General features: G+C 40.5%; 1 protein-coding gene across 9 annotated transcripts in view; it reads right to left on the reverse strand.

Annotated features, from left to right (window-relative positions):
• PHF14 (PHD finger protein 14) overlaps positions 1–25,290 on the reverse strand; it is a 276,890-nt gene that overhangs the window by 145,950 nt on the left and 105,650 nt on the right. For all 9 annotated transcript variants that reach the window (XM_061586426.1, XM_061586424.1, XM_061586430.1 and 6 more), the window contains exons 15-16: positions 14,682–14,732; positions 14,433–14,554 (exon numbers count right to left, since the gene is read on the reverse strand). In XM_061586426.1, the coding sequence (XP_061442410.1) occupies positions 14,433–14,554; positions 14,682–14,732 (173 nt within the window). The remainder of the gene's footprint in view (positions 1–14,432; positions 14,555–14,681; positions 14,733–25,290) is intronic.

A 25,290-nucleotide genomic window follows, 5' to 3' on the forward strand; every position in this document is an offset into this window, starting at 1 on the left:
TCTTGGTTGAAAGAGAGAGAATTCTTCATTCTGGAGGATGCTATTACCTCAATGGACATTGGTGGCCTCTGGTACATGGTAAGGGTAGATGTGTCTGAGGGCCAGTTTTATGTTATTGGTATCTGCATCTTGTTAGGATCAATAGTTGATCCTGATATGACCTCTGGCTGGTCCACAGGTTGATGCAATGCCTATGCACGATTTCTTAATTTCTGCCCACTTGGCACAGTCGTAGATCAGCCAGAATGTTCCATGGATTCACAATGAGGACACACGGCTTCACCACTGGTCTGAGCGAGTGTTATGGCATTTTACAAGTGGAAACTTGGGAGATGGGCAGCATGAGGAAGAGGGTGCTTGAAAGTAACTCTGGCCTCAGCAAAGTTGGCACCTATTCCTGTTCTTATGTTTCCAGGTTGATCAAATGAGTCTGCCTTGACTGTCCAGATTTACCTGGTGTGGATGATGAGGTTTACCTAGATGAAGTCTCTGCAGCTGGTCTGAATCTATTCCACTGATGCTGGTTGAGAACACTAATGTCATTGCCTACAGTGTAAACTGGGCTCACACCTCTCCTATCTAAAAGGATGGTTGCCTTCATTCCACTTCCAAGCAGTTGTTGTGAGTAGAGACTTCCCTCAAGGCATTCATTTGGGTGGCACTGTGGTAGTATCCCCAGTGGAACATCTCCTCAGAGAGCCAGGTGAAAATGGCATCTTTTTGTAACTAATGTGCAAGTCCCTCCAATATATGTGTCCTCTTCATCCAACCAGAATTTTGTCAAGGTATTCCATAGATTGGGTAACCTGAGATGCCTTCTCAGACAGAAAAGAAGTCTGTGCTAAAAGGTATTTGTAGACTATACCAGAGAGTCTCCATTGCTGACCCAACCGTTCTTTAGCTTTGGGTCATGCCAGAAAACTGAGAGTTTGGGAAGCAAAATTCTAGGTGTGTTCTATGTTTTTAATTGACCATGCCCACCTTTCCTTAAGTGGAGCAGTTTAAGCATAGCAGGCTGAAAACATGCATATTGGGCAGGCCAAGTTTGTTTTTCCAACAGCTAGAGTAATTGCTTAATCAGTCTTATTTTAATATCTGCAGTTTCAGATTCAGCTGTAAATGCACCCAAAATAGAAATAGAATATAACCTCCAGTTTGAAACACAAAAGCATGTCTTCACCATCATATGACATTGACCAATAAAAAGGCTTTGAAATTTATAAAAATAAATTTGACACAAACTTCTAGGATGAATGAGAGAAATATAATTTTCTAGGTTAGATTCTCTGTAGAAACAGTAGTAACATAGAAAAGAAGCAAAGTAAGAAGAATACCAACAAACATACAAAAATATAATTCTCCATCTTTGGAGATGGCAGGTGTTGCCGCCACTCACCATACTCAGAGGCACATGTTACCAAATACTTCCAAGCTACACAGGAAGTGGATTGGACTGTGAAAGACCAACCCAAATTGCGTTTGCATTTTGAGAAATTTGTAGGGCAGTACAATATCTCAGAGAGGAGATCAGGTCTCCTGCTCCCCTGGTGCATTCACTATAGCTGCTCAATTTCCTTGCTTTGTAAAATTTGATAGAAGTATCTATTGGCTATAGGTACATTCTTAAACCACAAGGCTTTTGCCTATTAGTGAATTTCTCTGCTTTTTAATCCGGGAGGTAAGAAATGGGATCCTGTGCAATTTTGCTGAGAATGGATTGACCATTTGCATGCTTATTGAGTTCAGTGGGATTTACTCCCCTGCAATCATGATTAAGATAGGTGAAACTGACCACAGGGGATGGGGAGGGAGGGGAGCAAGCAGGAGGGGAGGAGGAGGGCAGGTTTGATCATTTGCATGTTTATTAAGTTCAGTAGGATTTACTCATATGCAATCATGCTTAGGATAGGTAAAACTGACCATGGGGAGGAAGGCCTGGAGTGGGGAGGGAATGAGGAAAAAGAAGAGTGGAAAGGGAGAGGTGAGGGGAAGGAGGGGAAAGGTAGGTTTGCACGCATATTGAGTTCACTGGGATTTACCCCCATGCAATCATGGCTAGGATAGGTAAAACTGGCCGTGGGGGAGGGGAGAGTAGAGGGAAGGGGGAACAGGGAGAGGGGAGCAGAAGGAAGAGGGGGGAAAGGAGGGATTGAAAGGAGAGGGGGAGGGGTGAAGGAAATGGGAGGGAAGGGGCAAATGGGAAGAGATGGGAGGGAGAAGGAGGGGAGGACAGGTTTGATCATTTGCATGCTTATTGAGTTCAATGGTATTTACTCCTGTGCAATCATGCTTAAGATAGGTAAATCTGACTATGGGGGAGGGCAGGTAAGAGGAGGGGAAAGGAGGGGATGGGAAGGGGCAAGAGGGAGGGGATAGGAGGGGGGTGGAGGGTAGAGCTAGTTTGATCATTTGCATGCTTTTTGAGTTCAGTGGGATTTACTCCTGTGCAGTCATGCTTAGGATAGGTGAAACTGAAATGGGGAACGGGCAGGAAGGGGAGGGAGGGAGGGCAGAAGGAAGGGGGGAGGAGATTGGGTGGGTGGGCATTGGGCAGAGGGGAAGCCTCTTTCCTTTCCAAAAGGAAACCATTGTGAACAGTATCGTTCTTTTTCAGGGTTTCCCCCACCTTTTTATTCTACAGCAGGCACATGTAGCCTCCCATCCAAATTTAAACCAAAGCTGACACTGGCCACATCCACACCAGACCTTTATTTCACTTTACAGTCATGGCTTCTCTCAAAGAATCCCGGAAAGTGTAGTTAGTGAAGGGTGCTGAGAGTTGCTGGGAGATGCCATTGAAAAAGTGGATAGAGAAAAGTTCTTCTCCCTCTCTCATAATACTAGAACTCGTGGACATTCAAAGAAGCTGAATGTTGGAAGATTCAGGACAGACAAAAGGAAGTACTTCTTTACTCAGCGCATAGTTAAACTATGGAATTTGCTCCCACAAGATGCAGTAATGGCCACCAGCTTGGACGGCTTTAAAAGAAGATTAGACAAATTCATGGAGGACAGGGCTATCAATGGCTACTAGCCGTGATGGCTGTGCTGTGCCACCCTAGGCAGAGGCAGCATGCTTCTGAAAACCAGTTACCGGAAGCCTCAGGAGGGGAGAGTGTTCTTGCACTTGGGTCCTGCTTGTGGGCTTCCCCCAGGCACCTGGTTGGCCACTGTGAGAACAGGATGCTGGACTAGATGGGCCACTGGCCTGATCCAGCAGGATCTTCTTATGTTCTTATGTTCTTATGCCCTGTTCCCCTCACAGAGCTTCTGTTAAACCACTCTGGCCACTGGAGCTCTTTCAGGGAAATAGGAGTCTCCTCTCAGAACCCTTCACAAACTACACTTCCCAGGATTCTTTGGGGAAGCCATGACTGTCTCAAGTGAAAGAAAGGTCTGGTGTGGGTGTGGCCACCTGATTAGGCATCCCCAGCAGCTGTGAGTCTGGCTTTTAGTACACCGACAGTTGGTTCTTACTGAGCATGTCTGGCCTTATCGAGTTAAAGCCAAATTTTATTAAATTAATTAAAAATCAGCCAAGCATTTTTAAAAATTTTAAACTGCAGAAGATGAAGGTCAGAGTATGGGGCAAGGTCAGTAATAGGATTACAGGTACTCTGTGAACATGGCTGACTTTTACTTAATTTCAACAAATTATGAGAACTCTGACAGAAAAAAGTCCAAAAAGGGTCTGTTTTTTCTTTCTCTTTTTACAATTTGAACTCTCAATTCTCTCTGACTGTTTTGTGTATCACCATGAAAATGTAGAGGGTTGTTAAGCAAGTGTTTCTGAGTTCAGGACTATAAGTTTTGTAAGGTTTTGTTTTGAAATGAGCTTATGGGAAGCATCAGAATAGCATGGGGGTATTTTCAACTTAACATTGCGGAATGCGAAAATCCATGCTGACTATAGTATACAGCCACTCTTGTGGCTGTATAATAACTAGGCTAGATCAAAAGGAACCAATGGGCTGACTAGTAATGGTGACAGAAGTATGGGGTAGGTGGAATTATTATTATTAATTGCATTTACATCCCACCTTTCTCTAAGGAGCTCAAGGTGGCCTACAAACATGATCCCCTGCCTCCTCATTTAATCCCCACAACAGCCCTGTGAGGTAAATTAGGCTGAGAGGGAGTGACTGGCCCAAGGTCACCCAGTGAGCTTCATGGCTGAGTTTCGGATTTGAACCCTGGTCTCTCAGGTCATAGTCTGACACTCTAACCACTACACCACACTGACTCTTTACATTAACTAGCTACTGCAACATTAGGATCTGGGAAGATGCTGCCACCCTTTTTCCCCCCGCTCAAGTTCAAGTGGCCTAGCAGAAGGATTGCCAGTATTCAGACCATAAGGCCCTGGTTCAAGTGCTTGCTGGTTCTACCGATGCCATACATAGAAGTTATTAAATATTAAATTGGTTTTAATGAATCAATTACAACACAAAGCAACGTCTGTAAACTAACTTTTATATTCAGTAGCATTTGTATCTAATTTTAGTCCCATAGGAAAGAGGAACAAGGAAGGGGGGAATATCTTTCTTAATAACATTCATGTCTTTCAAAAATTGTGAGATTGGGAAAGCCGATAATCATGGAGGCCTCTCTGTCCTATGAGCTAGTTATCTGTTCCTTATAGAACTCTTTGTTGTGAGAACAGAAGAATATGGCTAATCCTTAGTTTTCTAATTGAAGCTCTTCAGGAACAGGAATACAGCAGGAGGGAACTGTGTTTGTTGCTCACTTTCACACACACACACCCCACCATCCTCAGGTTGACTTGCTGAACATACTGCAGAGAAAAAGACATAGGAACTCTAGAAATAGGGCAGCACATCATGTAGATCATTTTGCCTGTTGAGTTAAAAGCTGTGATCTGCGTATAGCTTTGCCTGAGATTATATGTGTGTGCAAACACAAACTGTACACTAGCATGAAGCTAAAGAAAGTAAAGGCTCTCTTCTTTAGGCCCTTACTATAGACACTACACCAACCACTTCAAAAACCTCTGCTTTATCTGCAGGCATTCTTCTGTACAAGCCATAGTAGGAGGTTCATATGCCTTATGGTGCTCAAAACAAGTGCTACTGAATAATTATCCTACTGCAAAGTCCCAAATTTGGCTAGAGACTTTCTCCAAAGTAAGTCTAATATATTAATTAATCTAGTCTTCATCAACAATTTCAGGGTAGGGATAAGAATAAAGTTAATTATCCAGGACTCTATTATGTCCCCCCCAAAAAGAATGACCTCCCTACCCCAACAACATTTGTGTATCACATTATGGGAAGGTAATTTTTTTCTGTCTCCTTACTTCAGAAAATACTGTTTTAGATGCAGGTAAGCTTCTGTGCCTTATTAATGACTTGTTTTCAAAAATAGTTTCTGAAAATATACATCAGATGATGAAAAACAATCATGGGGCAGCGCTGAGCAGAGTGTCATAAGCCGATATGGGAGGTTTTGTGACTGGTAATTAGAAAGGATATGCTCCTGGTATATCAAGGTACCTTGTGTGCAATTTCTGCAACAAAAAAAGAAGCCAACAGAAATTCACTTTAGTTGATACCATCACAGGAGTTCTTATAAAAACACAATAAAAAGAATCAAACAAAATCCATTACCAGTTGGGCTACAGCAAAACCTTATGTTTAACAATTTTACAAATTAGGATTCATGTACCAGAATTCAAACCGCATAGCCACTCAATTCCTTTCTTAACCCAACTTTTGTTTCTTTTTAATGAGAAAAAAGAAAAGTCAGCAAAACAAAATGTCACCATTAAATCATTTGGCAGCATTTTGTGTCAAATATGTAATGGAAAAGGTACACGTTGTAGGAAAGGTTACTGTTCTTTCAGAATATATTTTCACTTGGTTCAGGGCTCATCCCTCTCCACAGCAGTGCAGGCACTACTGCTGCCTGCTTTCCCCAGGCTTAATGTGGCAGATGAAGGATGATGGCATTTTCAGCAGACCACAGTGCAGTGATTTTAGTGGTTATCTGACTAAAACTGATGCTATGATTTAGAATAACTGCTCTGTTTATGTGCAGTGGTAAAAGTCACTTACTATACAATCCTCCAGTGTCAACTCATTGCTTCCATTATATATTCTCTTAGCATAGTTTCATTGCAGACACAAAAGTCCAAGGAAATTAGAGAAATTGCTTGCTACTTTTGCAACTCTAGAGGAAAATTATGCCATGTTCAGAAGTTTGTGAACATAAATCCCCCCCCCAAAAAACTGTTAGCTATGGCAATCTGTCCAGATACATCATAATTGTTTATTGCACTGGATTTTCAAAATGCTGATATTAGCACTTAAAAGGTGTTTCCTTTATATTTTGCATAAATATTCCCCACTCACATTTTAGTTATTTACATTTCTAAAAATAACTAAACACAATTCATATAGGTGATGCCCTGCTCATCATTTTTTACTGCTACATTCTGTGCAGAGGCATATTACCAATACTAGGGCTAGTTAACGTTGTTAATACTATGAAGAAGTGTGTCTCCTGGCATTACATAGAAATACAGGAAGAAGCCTTATACCAAGTCAAGTGCATTGGTTCATCTAACTCAATACGGTCTACAACATTAGGGCTGTGCATGGACCTCCTCATTCAATTTGTGGCTTTGATCTGTAAATACAGATCATGCCCAATCCAGTCTGGACAGATTTGGACCTGATCTGACCAGATTGGAATTTGGATCCGGATCACAACCTGTATGTTATGTATCTTTGGGAATCCTATTGACTTACACTGCAAAACCAAAATGGTCGTAGCTTTCTTGTTTTTTGACCTAGGGACATGAAATATGGAGACACGGTAAATGCTATATAGGGAATTAAACATTGGTATGTTGGCAGGTTTAAAGTTTGCTTTTTCCATTTTTTAAAAAAAGACCGAGTGCTCAGTCATACTAGTGCTCATGTTCCTATGTTCCCCCATTCCTTTGTCTAGGATTTTGAAGGGGAAAAAAGAGTTTTAAAAAAACCCTTTGCAATACTAGACATATGTAGGCAGCATCAGGCAGACATGGGCTGGCAGCACGATGGAGGTACTATGCACAAAGGGACATGAAATTTGGAGACATGGCAGCCCCTATAAAGGGGATTAACCCTGCAAAGTTGCAGGTGGGTAGCTTCAGATGGGCTGGCTGGTTAATAATAATAAAAAATGTGTAACCATACAAGCTGGCTGCTTCCTACAGTTTGTGAGTAGCAACTGGAAGATACTACTACTACTACTACTACTACTACTACTACTACTACTACTACTACTACTAATTCTAGTAATAATTCAAAGAACTGTGGCTAGATATGCCCACGAGGTTTAATAATAATTCTTAGCAATGAGAACAGAATAAAATACACCCCCCAACTATATATAAGGATGGGACTAGGGTTGATTGGGAAAGAACAGAAGGTACCCTAGGAGACAATGCTGTAAAGCACACAACTGAAAAATAACAGAGTGTTATATAACTACAGCCTTGGTTATATGTTTATTACAAGAATAGAAAGCATGCACAAGCTGAACAAATACCACCCAACCCCCACCAAATATTTCTAACTGACAGAACTTACAAAAGATTTTTGCATTTTATGACTTCACTCCTTCCAAGCACTGTGATTAGAGAGTGTTGGGTGGGGTGATAGCATTCTAGCCTTCCTCCCTCTCTCCCCACCCTGCTATTCTCCTTTATGGTGTTGTAACTACTCAATTCAGAGACATCCTGTCTGGGTTTATTAGAGACTGTTTTGAGCTATAGATCTTACAAATCTCTAGAAATCAATTCAGAACTAGCTGATCTGCTCTGTAGAGATTTGTAGCTGCTTCAGCCTGATCTGGAGGGATTACAAATTATTTGTGAGTTGTACAAATACAGTGCACAGACCAAGTCTTCACTGACTGTTCTCCAGGGTTACAGACAGGGCTATCTCCCAAGCCTATCTTCAGATGCTGGGGATTGAACTTGGGGACTTCTGCATGCAAAGCAGATGTTCTACCATTGAGCCATGGCCATTTCCTCATTTTATTTAACTTTCTTGATTTTAGCCCTAATAATAATTACTGGTTATGATCCAAACTTCTCTGTCCACAATCACAAGAGTTAGTGGGTGAGTTTTAACATTGCACAACAGAGGAATCCAATGCAAGAGTTAAGCTAGCGGAAACTCATTGTGCAACAGACTGCACAATATATTGTACAATAAAGATACCAACAACCTGTTTATGTATTCTCTTGCACAGCAATGTTCCGCTGGTGTGAGTATACTGCTAAGTGACTTTAACTTAGTGCTACATTGGACACAATCTATTATTTTGGGACAATATCTGAATTTATATCCCACAATGAAAACAGATGCAACTGTTTGTACCACATTAACTTTCATTGTTTTCACCAGGTGACTTTTGTTTATTATAGGTTATTATTATTATTATTATTATTATTAATTGTGCTTTTATACCGCCCTTTAGCAATAAGCTCTCAGGGCGGTGTACAACAATAAAAACAGGTTAAAATACAAGTGAGTATAAATAAAATGCACTATAAAACATGTGAAAACAAGATTGCAACAAAAAAAAATTAAAATTAAAATTTGAAATTTAAAATTTAAATTTAAAAAGCCTGGGCAAAGAGGTAGGTCTTTACCTGGCGCCGAAAAGATAACAAAGAAGGCGCCAGGCATATCTCATCAGGGAGGTCGTTCCATAATTCGGGGGCCACTACTGAGAAGGCCCTAGTTCTAGTTATTGCTCTCCGGGCCTCACTATGCGTTGGAACCCGGAGAAGGACCTTCGATGTCAAGCACAGCGAGCGGGTAGATACATAGCGGGAGAGGCGTTCCGCCAGGTATTGCGGTCCGATGCCGTTAAGGGCTTTATAGGTAAGAACCAACACTTTGAATCTGGCCCGGAAACATATTGGTAGCCAGTGCAGTTGGGCCAGAATAGGTGTTATATGGTCAAATTTCTTTGTCCCAGTAAGAACTCTGGCCGCAGCATTCTGCACCAGCTGAAGTTTCCGAACCGTCTTCAAAGGTAGCCCTACGTAGAATGCATTACAGTAATCCAATCTAGAGGTTACCAGAGCATGGATAACTGTGGCGAGGTTCTCCCTGTCCAGGTAGGGTCGTAGTTGGGCCACCAGCCGAAGCTGGTAGAACGCATTCCGTGCCACCGAGGCTACTTGAGCCTCCAGTGACAGGAGCGGATCTAATAAGACCCCCAAACTACGGACCTGCTCCTTTAGGGGGAGTGTAACCCCGTCTAGGGCAGGTCGGACATCAACCATCTGGGCAGAGAGCCCCTCCACCAACAGCATCTCAGTCTTGTCAGGATTGAGTCTCAGTTTGTTAGCTCTCATCCAGTCCATTATCACGGCCAGGCAGCGGTTTAGTACATTAACAGCCTCACCTGAAGAAGATGAAAAGGAGAAGTAGAGTTGCGTATCATCAGCATATTGCTGGAAACGCACTCCAAATCTCCTTATGACCTCACCCAGCGGCTTCATATAGATATTAAAGAGAACAGAACTGAACCCTGCGGGACCCCATATTGGAGTATCCAGGGATTCGAGTAATGCTCCCCAAGCACCAACTTCTGGAGATGATTCTCGAGATAGGAGCGCAGCCACTGCCAAGCAGTGCCTCCAACTCCCAAATCCGCAAGTCGCCCCAGAAGGATACCATGGTCGATGGTATCAAAAGCCGCTGAGAGATCCAGGAGAACCAATAGAGTTACACTCCCTCTGTCTTTCTCCCGGCACAGGTCATCATACAGGGCGACCAAGGCTGTTTCTGTACCAAACCCCGGCCGAAGGTTCAATTTCAAAACTATGGACTGGATTCAGAGTTTGCCACTACACTACTGGTCATAGCTAATTCAGAAGTGCAGAGTCTCTTCATTATAGTCACTACTGCCACCACCCGTTTTTGCTGCTGGGTTGAGAATCAGATCCTTGTTAATGCCTTCTCTCACAACAACAGATGTCCCTAGCAGCCAATAAGCATGAAAGGGGGGAGAGTTAGCTACTGAAAAGAGTCATCTCAGTGGCTGACTCACTGCTTTTACTCTGATTGGCTCCAATCAGCAGGAAAGGACAAGGAAGCACGTTAGAAGACTTTTCTCAGTGGCTAACACACTCCCCTTTTGTACTGATTGGCTCATAGAAAGTTGGAGACATACGGACCTTTCTGGGACCCTGCTCCCAAAAATGTAAGGGGTAAGACCCCCATAGACCCTGGATGACTGCATCCCTGGCCATGACTAACTTTGGTCCCATTGATTTCAATGGTTCTACACTAAGCATTATCAACTTAAATCCCATTGATTTCTATAGGGCCACTCTAAGCACGACTAAGGCTCCAATCCAATACATGTCTACTCAGAAGTAAGCTACTCAGAAGTAAGCCAAAGCAACACGTGATGGGCATGGGCACCCTCTCTCTCTCTTATACACAAACAATCCTGGTTCATCCACACTAACACACACATACACACCCTACTCATCCACATTCTCCTCTCCCTCCGCCCTCACACAAAGCACCACTGCAATTTGCATTGGGGAAAAACTTCCCATTTGCTCCAATGGCAGGTCTCAATGCATGCATAAGCAATATCCCAATTTAAGTTTTAGTGACAAAAGTTCAACCCAAACAAGAAAATCTGAAAAATTTACTAATGTCCTGGCCAAGAAAATGCTGATAAAACTGTAGAGATTTCATTGCATTCAATGTTACTACATAAAATGCTAAGCAAATTCGTTGTTGCTGCTAAAAAGTGCTACATAAATATTTTAAACAAATAATAATAGAAATAAATTCTGAATTATGGAAAATGCTCAAAGTTGTTAAGTCTGACAAATCTCTAGAAGAAAAAATCTGTAATAGCGGGTAGGTCATCTATAAGACCCTGTGAGTTCATTTTATATAATCTTGGCATATGGATCTAACGTTTTGAAGATGTTTTGGACTGATAATAGAGATTGCAACAAAACACAAAGGAGAGCAGTCTCACTGGTATAAATGTCATACATAGCACCTTAAATTGCATTCTGAAAGCTAGAGAAAGACATCATACACCTGGTGCATAATTGTTTCCAGGAGACAGCCATCATATATTCTACCTGTCAAGTGATAGGTCTAGAAGTACTGCAAGGCTGGGTACTTGAACCACCAGGAGAGGCTGATCCCCATTAAAAATGGATGCTTCTGTTCTCCAGGTCATAAGAACTGCCAGCTACAATTATTTCAAGCCTTGTTTGCATTCAGCTTCAATCATCTCAACCACATCCTGACTCCTACAATACTTAAAGCACTGAGCATCTATTACTAGGTACATTCCTGTGTAAATAACATTTCCAATAACTATATTGACAAAAACCACAAATGAAAATATCACTACAGTACACAGCACATAATCATTATTTAGTATTTTACAAGGAGATGTTCACAAATTACATTGGCAGATGTAGTTTAAATTAGCCTTAAAAAAGAGGGAAAGGGATCCACCAGGATGAAAAGAGCCAGAGAACGAGGGCTTCAACAATGAGGTTTACATAGACCAGGGGGGGTTCTTAGGACAAAGGACTTGAATTGATCATTTACATCCTCTTGAATACAGTCTGTGTCTGAGAAGCAAGATCAATCCAATCAATAACAATTCTAGCCACTGCTGAGAGATAGAACAGAAGCTATTTTTGTGACCTGCTTTTTTTTTAAAAAAGTGCAATCTTAAAACAAAGGCACCTTACTGACAGAAGGTGGAATTGGGAACCATTTTGACTTCTGGACAAAAGAGATGTATTTAATAACAAGCCGTGCTGGAATGATAGGGCTCCTCAAATAACTGTTTCCGACATGTATCCCTGCAGTACCAAACACTATCCTGCTGATAAAAGGTACTAGAAAGTAAAAGTTATAAGTCTGGAATTCAAAGTTCTCCACAGGAGATTTTTTTAATAAGCTTTTTTAAATGACAAAGGAGGACTATGTCTCAAATAAAATGTGTACAAGCTAACAAAATCTGGTTTGGCTGCATTAGATGTTTGTGCTGCATAAGTCTATCACTATAAATACAAAATTACATGGACTTGCATCACAGCAGCAGGCAGCTATACAGACATGTATTTTCAGGTCCTAGTGTTCAAAAAGGACATTGTCTGATGTGCAGAAGGTTTATCGTAGAATCATAGTAGAGTTGGAAGGGCCTATAAGGCCTCTGAGTCCAACCCCCTGCTCAATGCTGGAATCCAAGTTAAAGCATACCCGACAGGTACAGTTTATATATACATTCAAAAACTCCTCAGAAGAAACTTTAGAAGTTGAGTTAAAACACCCAAATATACATATAGAATACTGGGGTTAGGAACAATGCAGAAAAAAAAAACTACTTGATGCTCTCAGAAGTGTGCAGACTTCTAACAATATTCTCCTTTTCTTTACGTCATGCTGACTTGCAGGCAGCAAAAAGAACACAAATGCTGACTTTTAGAACCTTAGCAGTATTATCAAGGTACTTTGAATAAAGAGACTTTAATTCACAAGGGCAGACAGGTAGCAACAGTTTATATTATTTTATTTATTTATTTTTAAAACTTATATACTGCCCGACTAGCAATAGCTCTCTGGGCGGTGAACATAAATGTGATGGTATATGTGATGGTAGTTCCAACCATAAACTTGTTAGTGAGGTACAGGATATCACAAAACAAAACAAAAAATTAGCTTGATCTCACTGTAGCATCTAAAACCCTTCAGAGAAGCAAACTACATTGGGATTTGGAATAGTCTTCATTCTCTGCCAGTAACTGCATATCACTTGAGAAATTAAGTGAACTTGCGTGTCTAAATGCAGTTCTTCATTCTTCTTAGAACGTCCCTGCAACCCTGCCCCAGAACACCAGCAAACTACACACATTACTTAACTATGGTTCTAAGTATCTTGAGATGCTGCATTATCATACATTTTTTCTTCTAGAAGAATGACACACACTACAGCCTAGTTTGCACACAAATGCTAAACCAACCCATGACTTAACATGGATATGCAGGCTCTGGGAGAGGAGATCATGACTCCTTTGCTCCTCCTCTGGTCATGCTACTGCTGCACTGTTGTGAGTGAAGCCATGGTTTGGCTTAGATTGTCTCCAAAAAACAGGCTTGTTTGTTTCCTCCAGACCCCAAGCTTTAAGCCAAAGACAAACATTGGCTAGAGCTTGTGGTTTATCTGGAGTGAGATAAACCATGAGCTCAGGTTCAGATGACACACTAAGCCAAACCATGCTTAGCTCACAGTGTAGTAACAGGACTGGGGCAGGAGCAAAATAGTTGTGATCTCTTCTCCAAAAACCTATACACTCACATGTAAACAGTAGGCAATGGTTTGGCATAGGGTTAGGTGTAAACTAGATTATAGCCATTGTCTGGCTTTCTGTTAAATTCACTTGGGATTAATTTGTCTCTTCTGCCTGTTCCCTGCTTGTATTCCTTTGTTTTTCTTCTCACACCTCCCAGATCTCAGTAGTGTCCAGCTATATCATTTATGCCCCATCAAGATCCTGACCATCATACAAGTTTAATAAAAAGTCAACAATTGTTCATGACAAAATTAAGGAATCTTTTTGCATTTCCTCAGAGAAAAGGTAAAAAGTAGTTCACCTTCCAATGTATATTTTACAGGAAGATAACTTAATACAAGTTTTCTCAATTTAAGCAGGAATTGGTATTTGGTGTATTTTTATCTCATTCTAAAAGCTAAGTCAGAATTTCATAAATCATTCTGTTTTCACAAGGGCAAACAAAGGATCAGTTAATGAAGTTAAGGAAAAACTACTTATCTGGGTATTATTTGCTAACAGCTACAGTTCATTATCTGATCACCAAACCTTCTAGATTTGAATTCAGAATCACAAAATATACCCTCTAACATCTTAACTGCTCAGATTATTACTACTGTTATCAGAAGAACACATATCATGAGGCATTTTTCAGACTCCAGTTAGACAAAGCATTTGGAGATTTTAAAGAAAAGGTTACAGCGACCATTGCGTCTTATGAATGAATTAAAGCTAACTTCACAAAACTTTCCTGATTAGATCAGTAACTGAAGATTTGAAGCTGTCAAAATGGCTGCCTTGTTTATCTTTGTAACCCATTATAGAATAATAGCACCTCGACCTGACAAGCCAGAATTAGTTCGCTTATATTAGGAAAATATTACTCTGATTAGTTATATCAAAATCCAAAGGATAAACATTTGTGACAAGTCAATAAGTGGATCCAATCACTGTTCCCCTAAAACAGAATTTTTAAGAAGTGTTCTGTATTAACAGGTCATTCGTTATAACCATGATGAGAAAACGATGAAGATGAAACTTCAATCCACTCTGGAAAAGGTCACAGCATCAAACCTACCTGACTAAATTTTCATTGTCTCCAGTTCCCTTACATGTGGCACATTCAGTTCTTAAATCTTCAGATTTAGGTTTCTTTTGTACTACAGACTGTCTTTGTCTTCTTTCTCTAGGAATACGTTCCTATCAACAGGAGAAAACAGAAAAGGCAGAAGAGGAAACCAAGTCTTATTTTAAGCAGTATTATTCAACTAAATGTCAACATTTTCATCAATTTAACTTAAAATAAGTAAGTTCACAAAATTCCAACCTCAGGTTTTTCTTCTTCAGGAACATAGCTTCGTTTTCGTCCTCTAGTTCTCTAAAAGTAAATATATTTTAAAATTAACGCTATTCAAGCTGAACAGAACAAACTTAAGCATGCATGACCTGCTCATCATTTCTTCTATTTGTGAAGTTCAGGGGTGAGTGTCAATCCTTATGTAGTAAAAATGGCACCATCATACACCAAGGGGAAGATATCAGTAGGCTTGAAAGAAACCCCAAGATCTGTAGAAGTATAAAAATATTAAGGGGGAAAATGTAAGGGGGAAGGGAAATAGTCCAGTGAGAACTGGGTGCACTCTGTAGCCACATAATATTAAATTGGAAAAGAAAGCAGGGTAATGGGAATAGGAGTTGGCTGGCTGGGAATGGTTGGTGAAGAGGAGGAAGGAGGAATCCATTATCCTAGGATGTTACCACTTCTACTAGTGCACCAGCACAGTATTTGTTACAAGGCTAATATTGGGGAATTAGCAGTACTACTCTTTCCTGAATCTTTATTGGAGATTATTGCATTCATACAGATAGAGTCTCATTGTCTTTGATAATTTAGCTTAATCTGGGGAAGTACAAGAAAGAAGCCTGCTTGTGTGGATCATCCTTATTTGCCACAGGTTGAACCAGAGTGACATGGAGCAAACTTTTATGCATAAAGCTGAACCTGTGAAGCAGTCTCCTGGGTAGAAGACAGTAACACAGGGAAGTGTGGAACAGTTTGTGTGAGGGAGAATGAACCGCAGCAGCATGCAGCAACCTACTGGAAAGACGGCTGAACAAAGTGGGGATGCCTTGTACACTGCTATAGGAAAACACTTATCTTAAATACCTCACTCTGAATGTGAAAGAGACTTTGTCCACAAAGGGTTCCAGTTTGTACATGAGTGACACTTTATTAAGAAAAAAAAGCACAGGTGGAGAGTTCCTGGGACATCTTGAGTTGAATTAATTAGCTGTCATGCCACAGGGTGAAAGCCCAGCTACAGGGGCATCTTTTCTAACTCAATCTATTTTTAGCAAAGTCCTCTTTCTTGGCTTAAAGGGGTGAGCTTTGAAGCTATCAAAAAATGTGGAAAAAATTTTGTTGACCTAATTAACAGTCTGTTAGCAGTGTGCTCTCACCCTGCTGAAAGGGAATGGACTTGGATTTCTCGGGGAATACAAAAGGATATTTAATTATGGTGGATAGTCTTGTCAGCTGATTCTCATTTATTCCCAGTAGGCGATTACTGGCTGAATTCAAGGTGTTTGCATTAGATTTGGCACTTGATTCCGAAATTAATTGGGGCATGGTACAACCTCCAGTTTATGACTGGCATATGCTGGGATTATTGCTGACTCATATCATAGGGCTTCCAATGATAGTCTCATGGTTCTGAGCAAAGCCAAATCACACATACAATTCTGAGGCATGTGTAAAGTTCCAGATGAACTGGTAACAAGAAGGTCTCAAAATGCTACTTGCCTATCACATATGGAAATTAATAAAATATATATTTTAAAAATGCTACTGATCAGCCGGCAGCAGAGGAGAGGAGGAGAGTGGAAGATGGGAATTTATATCTTTGTTTCTCTTCCACTATTGTCCTTTAACCCATTTCTTTCCTTCTAAGAGTAAAACAAGAGGATGGAGGAAGAGACATATAGATAAAAAAGGGTAGAGATAACCATCAAGTTGTCCAGGTTTCCGGTCCATTTCCTTGTTCATGCCGAGAAGCCATTTTTAAAATGTCACAGGGATGGATGTAAGAGCAGTTAATTGATAGCAATGAAGAAATCCAAGATTTTAAAGCAGCCAAGACTGGGCAACTATGTGTCCACCTGACACCCCCCCCAAAAAAAGAGTAACTGCAGAGGCACACAAGGAGCATCTTTTCAGCTGAACAGTTGAAATTCACAAGTTCAGAAGTTCTTGCACTCAAGAAAGATTGAATTTTCAAGGAATGCAAGTGCAACCAACAATATTGCATGGCCTCCTTTCTTACCCAAGAGTCTGAAGGGGAAATTTCATTGGCCATTTAGAGGTAAGGCACCCAAAGCCAAGCTGACATGCTCTCCCTTCTCTGCTTCCACCAGCAGAGACAATGCCGGCATGCTCCCCTCCTGCTAGAAAAGCTGCAGGAGGCTTCTTTTTAGAGGCAGGAAGCAACTTCAATTGGTCAAGGTCAACCCAAAATCTGTAGCCCGCTAGACCTAAACTTGGCAAGAATCTTTTTATAGCCTCTGTGTAAATCCAATCCCAGTCCATGCAACTTTGGATGGGGCTGGTGTGGTGATTGATGGTTAGAGTATACAAAGTGACTGTCTAAGTCAGCCTTTCTCAACCTTTGGGTCCCCAGACGTTGCTGGATTACAGTTCCTATAATTCCTGACCATTGGCCATGCTGGCTGGAACTGATGGGAGTTGTAGTCCAGCAACATCTGGGGACTCAAAAGTTGGGAAAGGCTGGCCTAAGCTTCATCTCAGTTGGATCAGGAAGCATATCTGAGATTGGTCAGACAAATTCTGGAACCGCTGAACTTCACAGCTCTTGAGGCTTTGGAATTTCCTAAAGTGTGCCAATGGGCTAACTCAGCAACTGCAATTTTTTCTACAGCATTAAATGCAAGTCTTTGGAATAACTGTGTATTTTCTTCTAGTGTCCAAGACTTGGAAGAAAAATAGATGGGATTTTGAAAGTTCACCAAATTAGGGTAGAGACTAAAAAGATATATCAGCTGAGCTTAAAAGAATCTGTCCAGTGCAGAACATTTTCATTTTTCTGGGTGAAACTGCAGCAAATTCATTTTTTAAAAATAATAGCTTCCAAATAATTGTCAGCATTCAAGATGCTATAGGTGCTTGCAAGTATTTAGTGCTCCAGGCAGCAATTATGGTCCTTTGAGTCCTGGTTGCTGGGGACACTATTTTTACAGCACTCACTCTGATTTGGCTTCATGATGTCATCATGAATTCATGATGCTATCACATGATATTGCCTTGAAACAGAATGAGAAAAGCTTCTTGGAATCACTCTGGAGCCTTGTATAATGAAAAAAATGGCACCCATTAGCATCCAGGAGTGCAATTGCTGTCATCCCACATTTCACCAACTTTTTTGTCCCTGTGTCTCAAATGTCCCCTTTCTCATCCTTTGAACATGGTGACGAAATTGGGGGCAGGAGGCAATTTAGCTTTACACAAATTTATACAGTGAAAAAAGCGGGTAAGAGAAAAATCAACTCATTTGAAATGTGGTGTTGGAGGAGAGCTTTGTGCACACCATAGACCACGAAAAAGACAAATTGGGTGTTAGAACAAATTAAACCAGAACTGTCACTAGAAGCTAAAATGATGAAACTGAGGTTATCATACCTTGGACACATAATGAGAAGACATGATTCACTAGAAAAGACAATAATGCTGGGAAAAACAGAAGGGAGTAGAAAAAGAAGAAGACCAAAGAAGAGATGGATTGATTCCATAAAGGAAGCCCCTGACCTGAACTTACAAATTCTGAATGGGGTGGTTCATGACAGATGCTACTGGAGGTCACTGATTCATAGGGTCGCCATAAGTCGTAATTGACTTGAAGGCACATAACAACAACAACAATACAACTCTTCACCAGGAACCTATTTTGAAAAGATATTAACCTCAATCCTAAGCAAAGCTGCATGCAGTTTACACTGATTTGTATGGCCAGGATTGGAAGGAAACATCCCTCTAGTTCCAAGAGCACAAGATGGCTTTGGGTTTCTTGAAAAACAGACCCATCCTTTCCTTCAGTGTGTCATGGCAAACCTCTTTGAATCTGAAAGGCCTTTCAAAAGCACGGGCTATCTGCTATACAAAGAAAAACAAGCCTAAAATCCTCCTCCTCATACTCTTCATATGATTAAGGTCCAAACAGGACATGGTTTTGGCAGTGAATTCTTAATCTGAAATGCAAATTGTTCCTGTAGCCAGTATTTTGAAACCATTAACACGTTAAAACAATCTATTTATTAATGTGCTAATAGAATTCTTTTGTTTCTTGAGATTTTGGCAAAAAGTCGTTAATGAACAAAGAAACAGAACATACTGTGGTGCGAGAAAATTGAACAATCATCCACGATCACTCAATTCTGGCTATGTTATGCTTATACAAAAGATGCATATACACCACCTAACAAGACCAGGTGATGGCTATATCCCCCCCCCCCCACGAAATCAATAAAATATTTCATTTGCTTGGTAGCCTTCCCACAATCAGGATAAAAAACAACAACATAAAACAGAATCACCTCTGCATTGTAAAAGCTTAAGACATTTGTTAAGAAACAATAAGTTCTGCTTTCTAAATCAATATTTAAGTACCTGCTCAGCTGAAGGAGCTTATATACCATTAATTTAAAACAACAATAATATGTGAATTGATCTCTCTCTCAATTCCTAGATGACTAAGGATTTGATTGCGGGCACATATTGCCCGTTCTTATCTTCCTATAGGAAGTGAAAAGAATTAACATCTTACAAATATTTTTAATTATTTCCAATGTTCAAGGTATTTTTTATTTACATGTGCGTATACATTCACAAACATATACATTCACCACTCCCTATATATGTGTGTATATGTATATATATTATTTTATGTATTTTAATTGCATTTTATGTATTTTAATTTATTTTAATGTTTTTGTGATTTTTACTGTGTACAATTTTATTATGTACGTGCTCAATTTTATTGTAAGCTGCCCTGAATGCCCTATTACAGTGTAGAAGGGCAGGATAGAAATATTTTAAATAAAATAAGTAAATAAATAAACACCTGATAAATGTATAACCTTTTAAAACAATATTTAATCTAATTAATATTTAATTTCATACCAATATGAAATTATTCCCCACAAAGGTGGGTGTATTGGTTCTTGTCACACAGGGTTCACATACACAATGTTTACAAAGTATTAGTAGAAACTGCATTGCTAATGTCGATGTTGATTATATTCCTTATATGAAGCAGTTAACACTGAAATTCATAAAGGGCACATCCATACTGTTGGTTGCACATGCATCTTTTGAAAATCCACACTACTGGTTTCATGTACATCTTTTGAAAATGTAATCATACATAAATGAAAGAAGTGCCTCTGCACCAGGGGAATTCCAATTGTTCAATGTTAACTAGGACAATTAAATCAAACCCTTTTGTCAAATTATGCATCTTTAATGTTGACTGAAATGCATGAAAAGACTGACGCCAATAGCTACTGGCAGACAGTGCTGAAGAATACTAATGATATATCAGATTTCACAGACATGGAAATACCAATTTTTTTAAAAAAAATAAGCAAGCATGGAAAACAAATTGTCGATTCAAACACTCCATTTATAAAAATGGAAATCTGCAACATATTTCAGGAAAGTGCAACACCATCTGCTTTCATTGGCTACTAGCATACAGCAGATGGAATGGTTATCACACCAGAAGTGGCAACTACTTCAGTACTGCCAATTGGTGGTGCAACATAATTTAATTTAGTCTACACTTGCAATGTCAAGAAAAGGAAACCAACTAAAAATCATGAAAGGGCTCAGAGAACCACAACAACATTCCTGAAGTTTGCAGATCAAGCAAACAAGTCACATCCAGAAGACCAGATTGAGATAAATGAGCAATCTTTTTACATGGCAATATTAAACTGCACCATTTAGGGAGCAATAAATCTATCTCACAACATTATAAACAGCCTGATTAACTCTGGTCAGTACTATATCTACTCCAATGCTTTGTCTGACAATGATCATTTTGGGACACTGAAGACAAACTATTATGCATTATTATGAAACTTCAGTCATTGCCAATCACTTTCACAATTTGGCAGTTTATTATATAGGAATGTTCTCCACTAGAAGCAGTATGCCCTTCTCTCAGTGACATTCCTTTCCATTAAGTCAGCTAGGCCTTTCTAGAACTTACTTATTACAATATTACATCTCACTACAGAGACCTTCATAATCTCATTGCTAAATTATCTAAGAAGTTTTAAACCAGTGGCATATAAAATAAGACCTCTAATGTTAGTATTACATAAAATAATAAACACCACCCAATGTGTATTTCAATAATTTATTATTCCTTATGAATGTGCTGTCACATACTAAATTATCTCCTAAGATTGCAAGAGGATTTTGTTTGGCCTATATTTTTAAGCGAACAGACCTGATTTATATCTCCTGGATTGGAATTCAATTATTGTTCAACTTTTGCACTTTTCAGAATTTTGAGATACACTTCTCGGTTTAAAAAGTACCAAAATGTGTATTTTAGGGTGAAATACACAGGAAAAATGTTTTTTCATTTGTTTTGTTTTTATGAATGAACACATCTGAAACTGACATGGACTGGAAACAGACTATCTGTCCATCCTTCATCTATCTATAAATGCAGAACTTGCCCTGATGCAGTACCGTAGGGAGATTTGACACGGGAATATATTCAGACAAGCAAGCTCCTACATGCCATCTGAGATAGTACAGTCTCCATGAGAACTGCATTGCAAATATGTATTTAGATATACTCCAATTTTGAATCTGACTGGATTGGAACAAGAAGATGCAAATTTTTTTACATCAATGAACTCAAACATGATTCGCATACTTTATAAAAAAAGATTGTGAACATTAATGTAACAGCCAAGACAGAAAAACAAATTCTACATTCTAGGTCAGTACTCCAGCTTTTTCAATTGAGGGATCCACATGTTTTATATTTTCTATACTTATTTCTCTTTCTTCCACATTTCTCTGCTCCCCCCTTCCACATTTCTCATCCATTTCTGTGCCATCTTTCTACTTCACTCTCTCATTCTCTTTAATAAAATGATAATAAAAATAAAATAGTGGGTGTACTGCAAAAGCAGCCCATATTATGTTGGCCCATGACTCAGTTTGGGGTCTCAACCCATTAGCTGAAGACCAATGTTCTAAGTCAGCTTTTCCAAATCTGGTGCCCTCCAAATGTTTTGGACTACAAAACATTATTCCTGACCAATGACCATGCTGGCTGGGGCAGCTCGGAGTTGTATTCCAATACATCTAGAAGGCACCAGGTTGGGAAAGAATGCTCTTGAGTAACATTAAAAAATCCTGTCCTGATTGCTCAGTTGCTGGAACACATGCTTTGCATGCAGAAGGTTTCAAGTTCAGTCTCTTAAAGGAATCAGATAGCAGGGGATGGGAGAGACCTCTGCTGGGAATTCTGGAAAGCTGCCGCTCATCATAGTAGAGAAGACTGGGCAAGACAGCTAAGTAGTCTAGCCTTGTTTAAGGCAGCTTCCTATGTTCCTTCCTAGAGGATGCATTGCAGAATTATTTTTATTCTTTTCACCCCATTCTTATCATACACTCAAGTTATCTAACAAATTAATAAAAGACAAATTGCCCTGGTCCATCCTGAGGAAAATCACCTACCAATGAATGCTGCCTATGTGTTTCCTTAAGCTACATGAAACAGTACTGGTTTACAATATAGATTCTTCATTTTTCATACCATTTCACATTGATCTGTAGTTTATTTTAGCACATCAAGGAGCACCCTCCAAGGACTATACAATGCAAGTGCAGAGGGGCTGATGGAAAGTTAATGATCCAATTAGCAAACAGACAAACACAACTTTCTATGTTCATCAAATTGGCACCGTTTCTGCCATTAGATAGAGTTCTTTCTTTTTGGAAAGTAATTATAGACAACTGAACGCTGCTTATAATTTAAACCTCCTAACATAGATCAGCTCTATAAAACAGTCTATTACTGCTAAAATGGTGTGAATTTTTTTAATGGTTGGTCAAGCTTAAAATCAGCCAAAGACAACCTGTTAACCCCAATATATGTAAGAAAATTAAATAATTGGCTTCAGGCAGCTCCAGTGTCTATCCACTGCTAAGAGAGAGGCTGCTAGGATTTCCTTTCTCTGGGAAGATAGTGGGCTTTTCTTTTCAGAATATGGAATTCACTCCCTGCAAGAAACTCTGTCAATTTTCCAGTCAGCAGACATTACAATACAGTGAAAAATATTTATTTAAAACTTGGGCTCTGAATGGATTGCTAAGATTTAATCTGTTTTTAATGCCATTTTAAATGTGATGGTGGAATTTTGACTTTCCTCCTTTTACTGTTGCATTTGATTGGTTGTGTTTGATTGGATCATTCCTTATTAATGACTGTGGCACTCGCATGGAGGCAAGGTAGAAATTTAGAAAAGAGGAGCACATTCATGTTTTATTTATTTATTTATTTATTAGATTTATATGGACCATTGGTCTCACCTGAAGGGTGATTTTCATATGAGGACGGACATCACTGCGGGTCTTAGCTCCACCTATCGTGCGAAGGCAAGAATGTTTTTGAAGTCAAGACTAGGAGCGTCAGGCTCCTCCCACTCTCCATTCGCAGCGAGTCTATAGAAAAAAGTCTAAAAATACAAGAACAGGGCCAACAGGCCTGCCAGCAGGAAAATAACATGCATAATAACATGACTCTGACACAGCGATATAACGGAACTAGCAGTCTTGACTTCACTAGTAACTTTAAATACAATAGCGTAACATTAATATATATAACATCTTAGTAAAAAATCAATACATCCTCCAACTAGGAGGGTCGTGATGTCCATCCTCATATGAAAATCACCCTTCAGGTGAGACCAATGGTACATTTTCCATATGAGGCCGGCCATCACTGCGGGATGTACCAAAGTAGCCCATAATAGGGAGGGACCACCCACATGCTAATCGTTATTAAGAACCTGTTGCAACACTTGTCAGCCAAAACAGGCATCGGCAGAGGCATAACAATCTATTTTATAATGCCTTATAAACGAGTGTGGGGTAGACCAAACAGCAGCCCTGCAAATATCAGCAACAGGAGCATTAGTGGCAAAAGCAGCCGAAGTGGCAGCTGACCTAGTAGAATGAGCTGTTATACTAGCTGGAACTGGCAGCTTAAGGGACTCATATGATAAGGTAATACATGCCCTTAACCAACGGGATAAGGTAGAATTGGATACTTTATGCCCCATAGACCTTGGATGAAAGGATACAAACAGAGACTCCGTTCGTCAAATCTCCTGGGTCCTAGACAAGTAGGTCTTGAGAGCCCTCCGAACATCCAACGAATGCCAAGCCTTCTCTAGAGGATGAGTGGGGTTCGGGCAAAACGAAGGTAGTACAATGTCCTGATTGCAATGGAAAACTGAATTGACCTTGGGATGGAAGGAAGGATCAGTTTTCAGCACAACAGAGTCCTTGCGAAAAACACAGAGATGGCGGGCAGAAGACAATGTGCCCAGTTCCGAAAACTCGTCTGGCAGAAGTGATTGCGATCAGGAACAAGACCTTGAAGGACAGTAGACGTAAAGGCACAGTCCTAAGGGGTTCAAACGGAGGGCGTTGTAAAGCTTGGTGGACCTTGGACAGACTCCATGAGGGAAAACGGTGAACTACGGCCGGTGAACGTAAAGCAGTGCCTCTGAGGAAGCGTTTAATGAACGGATGTGAGGAAATAGGGACTCCAGGAGAGGACACTGAGAGAATGGACGACAGAGTGGACGCATGTCGACGTAGAGTGTTGGGTCTGAGTCCCATCATAAAGCCGCTATGGAAATATTGAAGCACCTGATGTATAGTGGCCTGGGATGGATTGCAGTGGTGAGACTGGCACCACTTGGAGAAAGCCACCCAAGTGTGTTGATAAATGCGGGTGGTAGATGGTCGTCTCGAGGCTAAGATAATGTCAATAACAGCATCAGACAGGCCAGCCGACTTCAAATGTCCCCGTTCAAACGCCACGCTGTTAGATTGAGCCAAGTGGGGTCCTGATGCCATACTGGACCCTGGGATAGAAGATCTGGCCTGACTGGTAGTGTCCAAGGATCCATCACTGACATTGCAAGAAGATCTGAGAATCACAGTCGGCGTGGCCAATATGGTGCTATCAGAACCAACTGTGCCCTCTCGCTCCGCGCCTTCCGCAAGTTTTTGGCTAACAGCGGTATGGGAGGGAAGGCGTACAAAAGACCCTCTGGCCACGGTATTGACAGAGCATCCACTGCTTCCGCTTTTGTGTCCAGGTATCGAGCAAAGTACCTGGGAAGCTGGTAATTGCGACTGGAAGCAAACAGGTCGATTGAAAGGATGCCGAACCGACGCTGGAGACGATGGAAAATGGTCGGATGAAGTTTCCATTAATAAGAACATAAGAACACAAGAAGAGCCTGCTGGATCAGGCCAGTGGCCCATCTAGTCCAGCATCCTGTTCTCACAGTGGCCAACCAGGGGCCTGGGGGAAGCCCGCAAGCAGGACCCGAGTGCAAGAACACTCTCCCCTCCTGAGGCTTCCAGCAACTGGTTTTCAGAAGCATGCTGCCTCTGATTAGGGTGGCAGAGCACAGCCATCATGGCTAGTAGCCATTGATAGCCCTGTCCTCCATGAATTTGTCTAATCTTCTTTTAAAGCCATCCAAGCTGGTGGCCATTACTGCATCTTGTGGGAGCAAATTCCATAGTTTAACTATGCGCTGAGTAAAGAAGTACTTCCTTTTGTCTGTCCTGAATCTTCCAACATTCAGCTTCT

Source organism: Rhineura floridana, chromosome 10 (assembly GCF_030035675.1).
Source record: "Rhineura floridana isolate rRhiFlo1 chromosome 10, rRhiFlo1.hap2, whole genome shotgun sequence".
NCBI classification, from domain to species: Eukaryota; Metazoa; Chordata; class Lepidosauria; order Squamata; family Rhineuridae; genus Rhineura; species Rhineura floridana.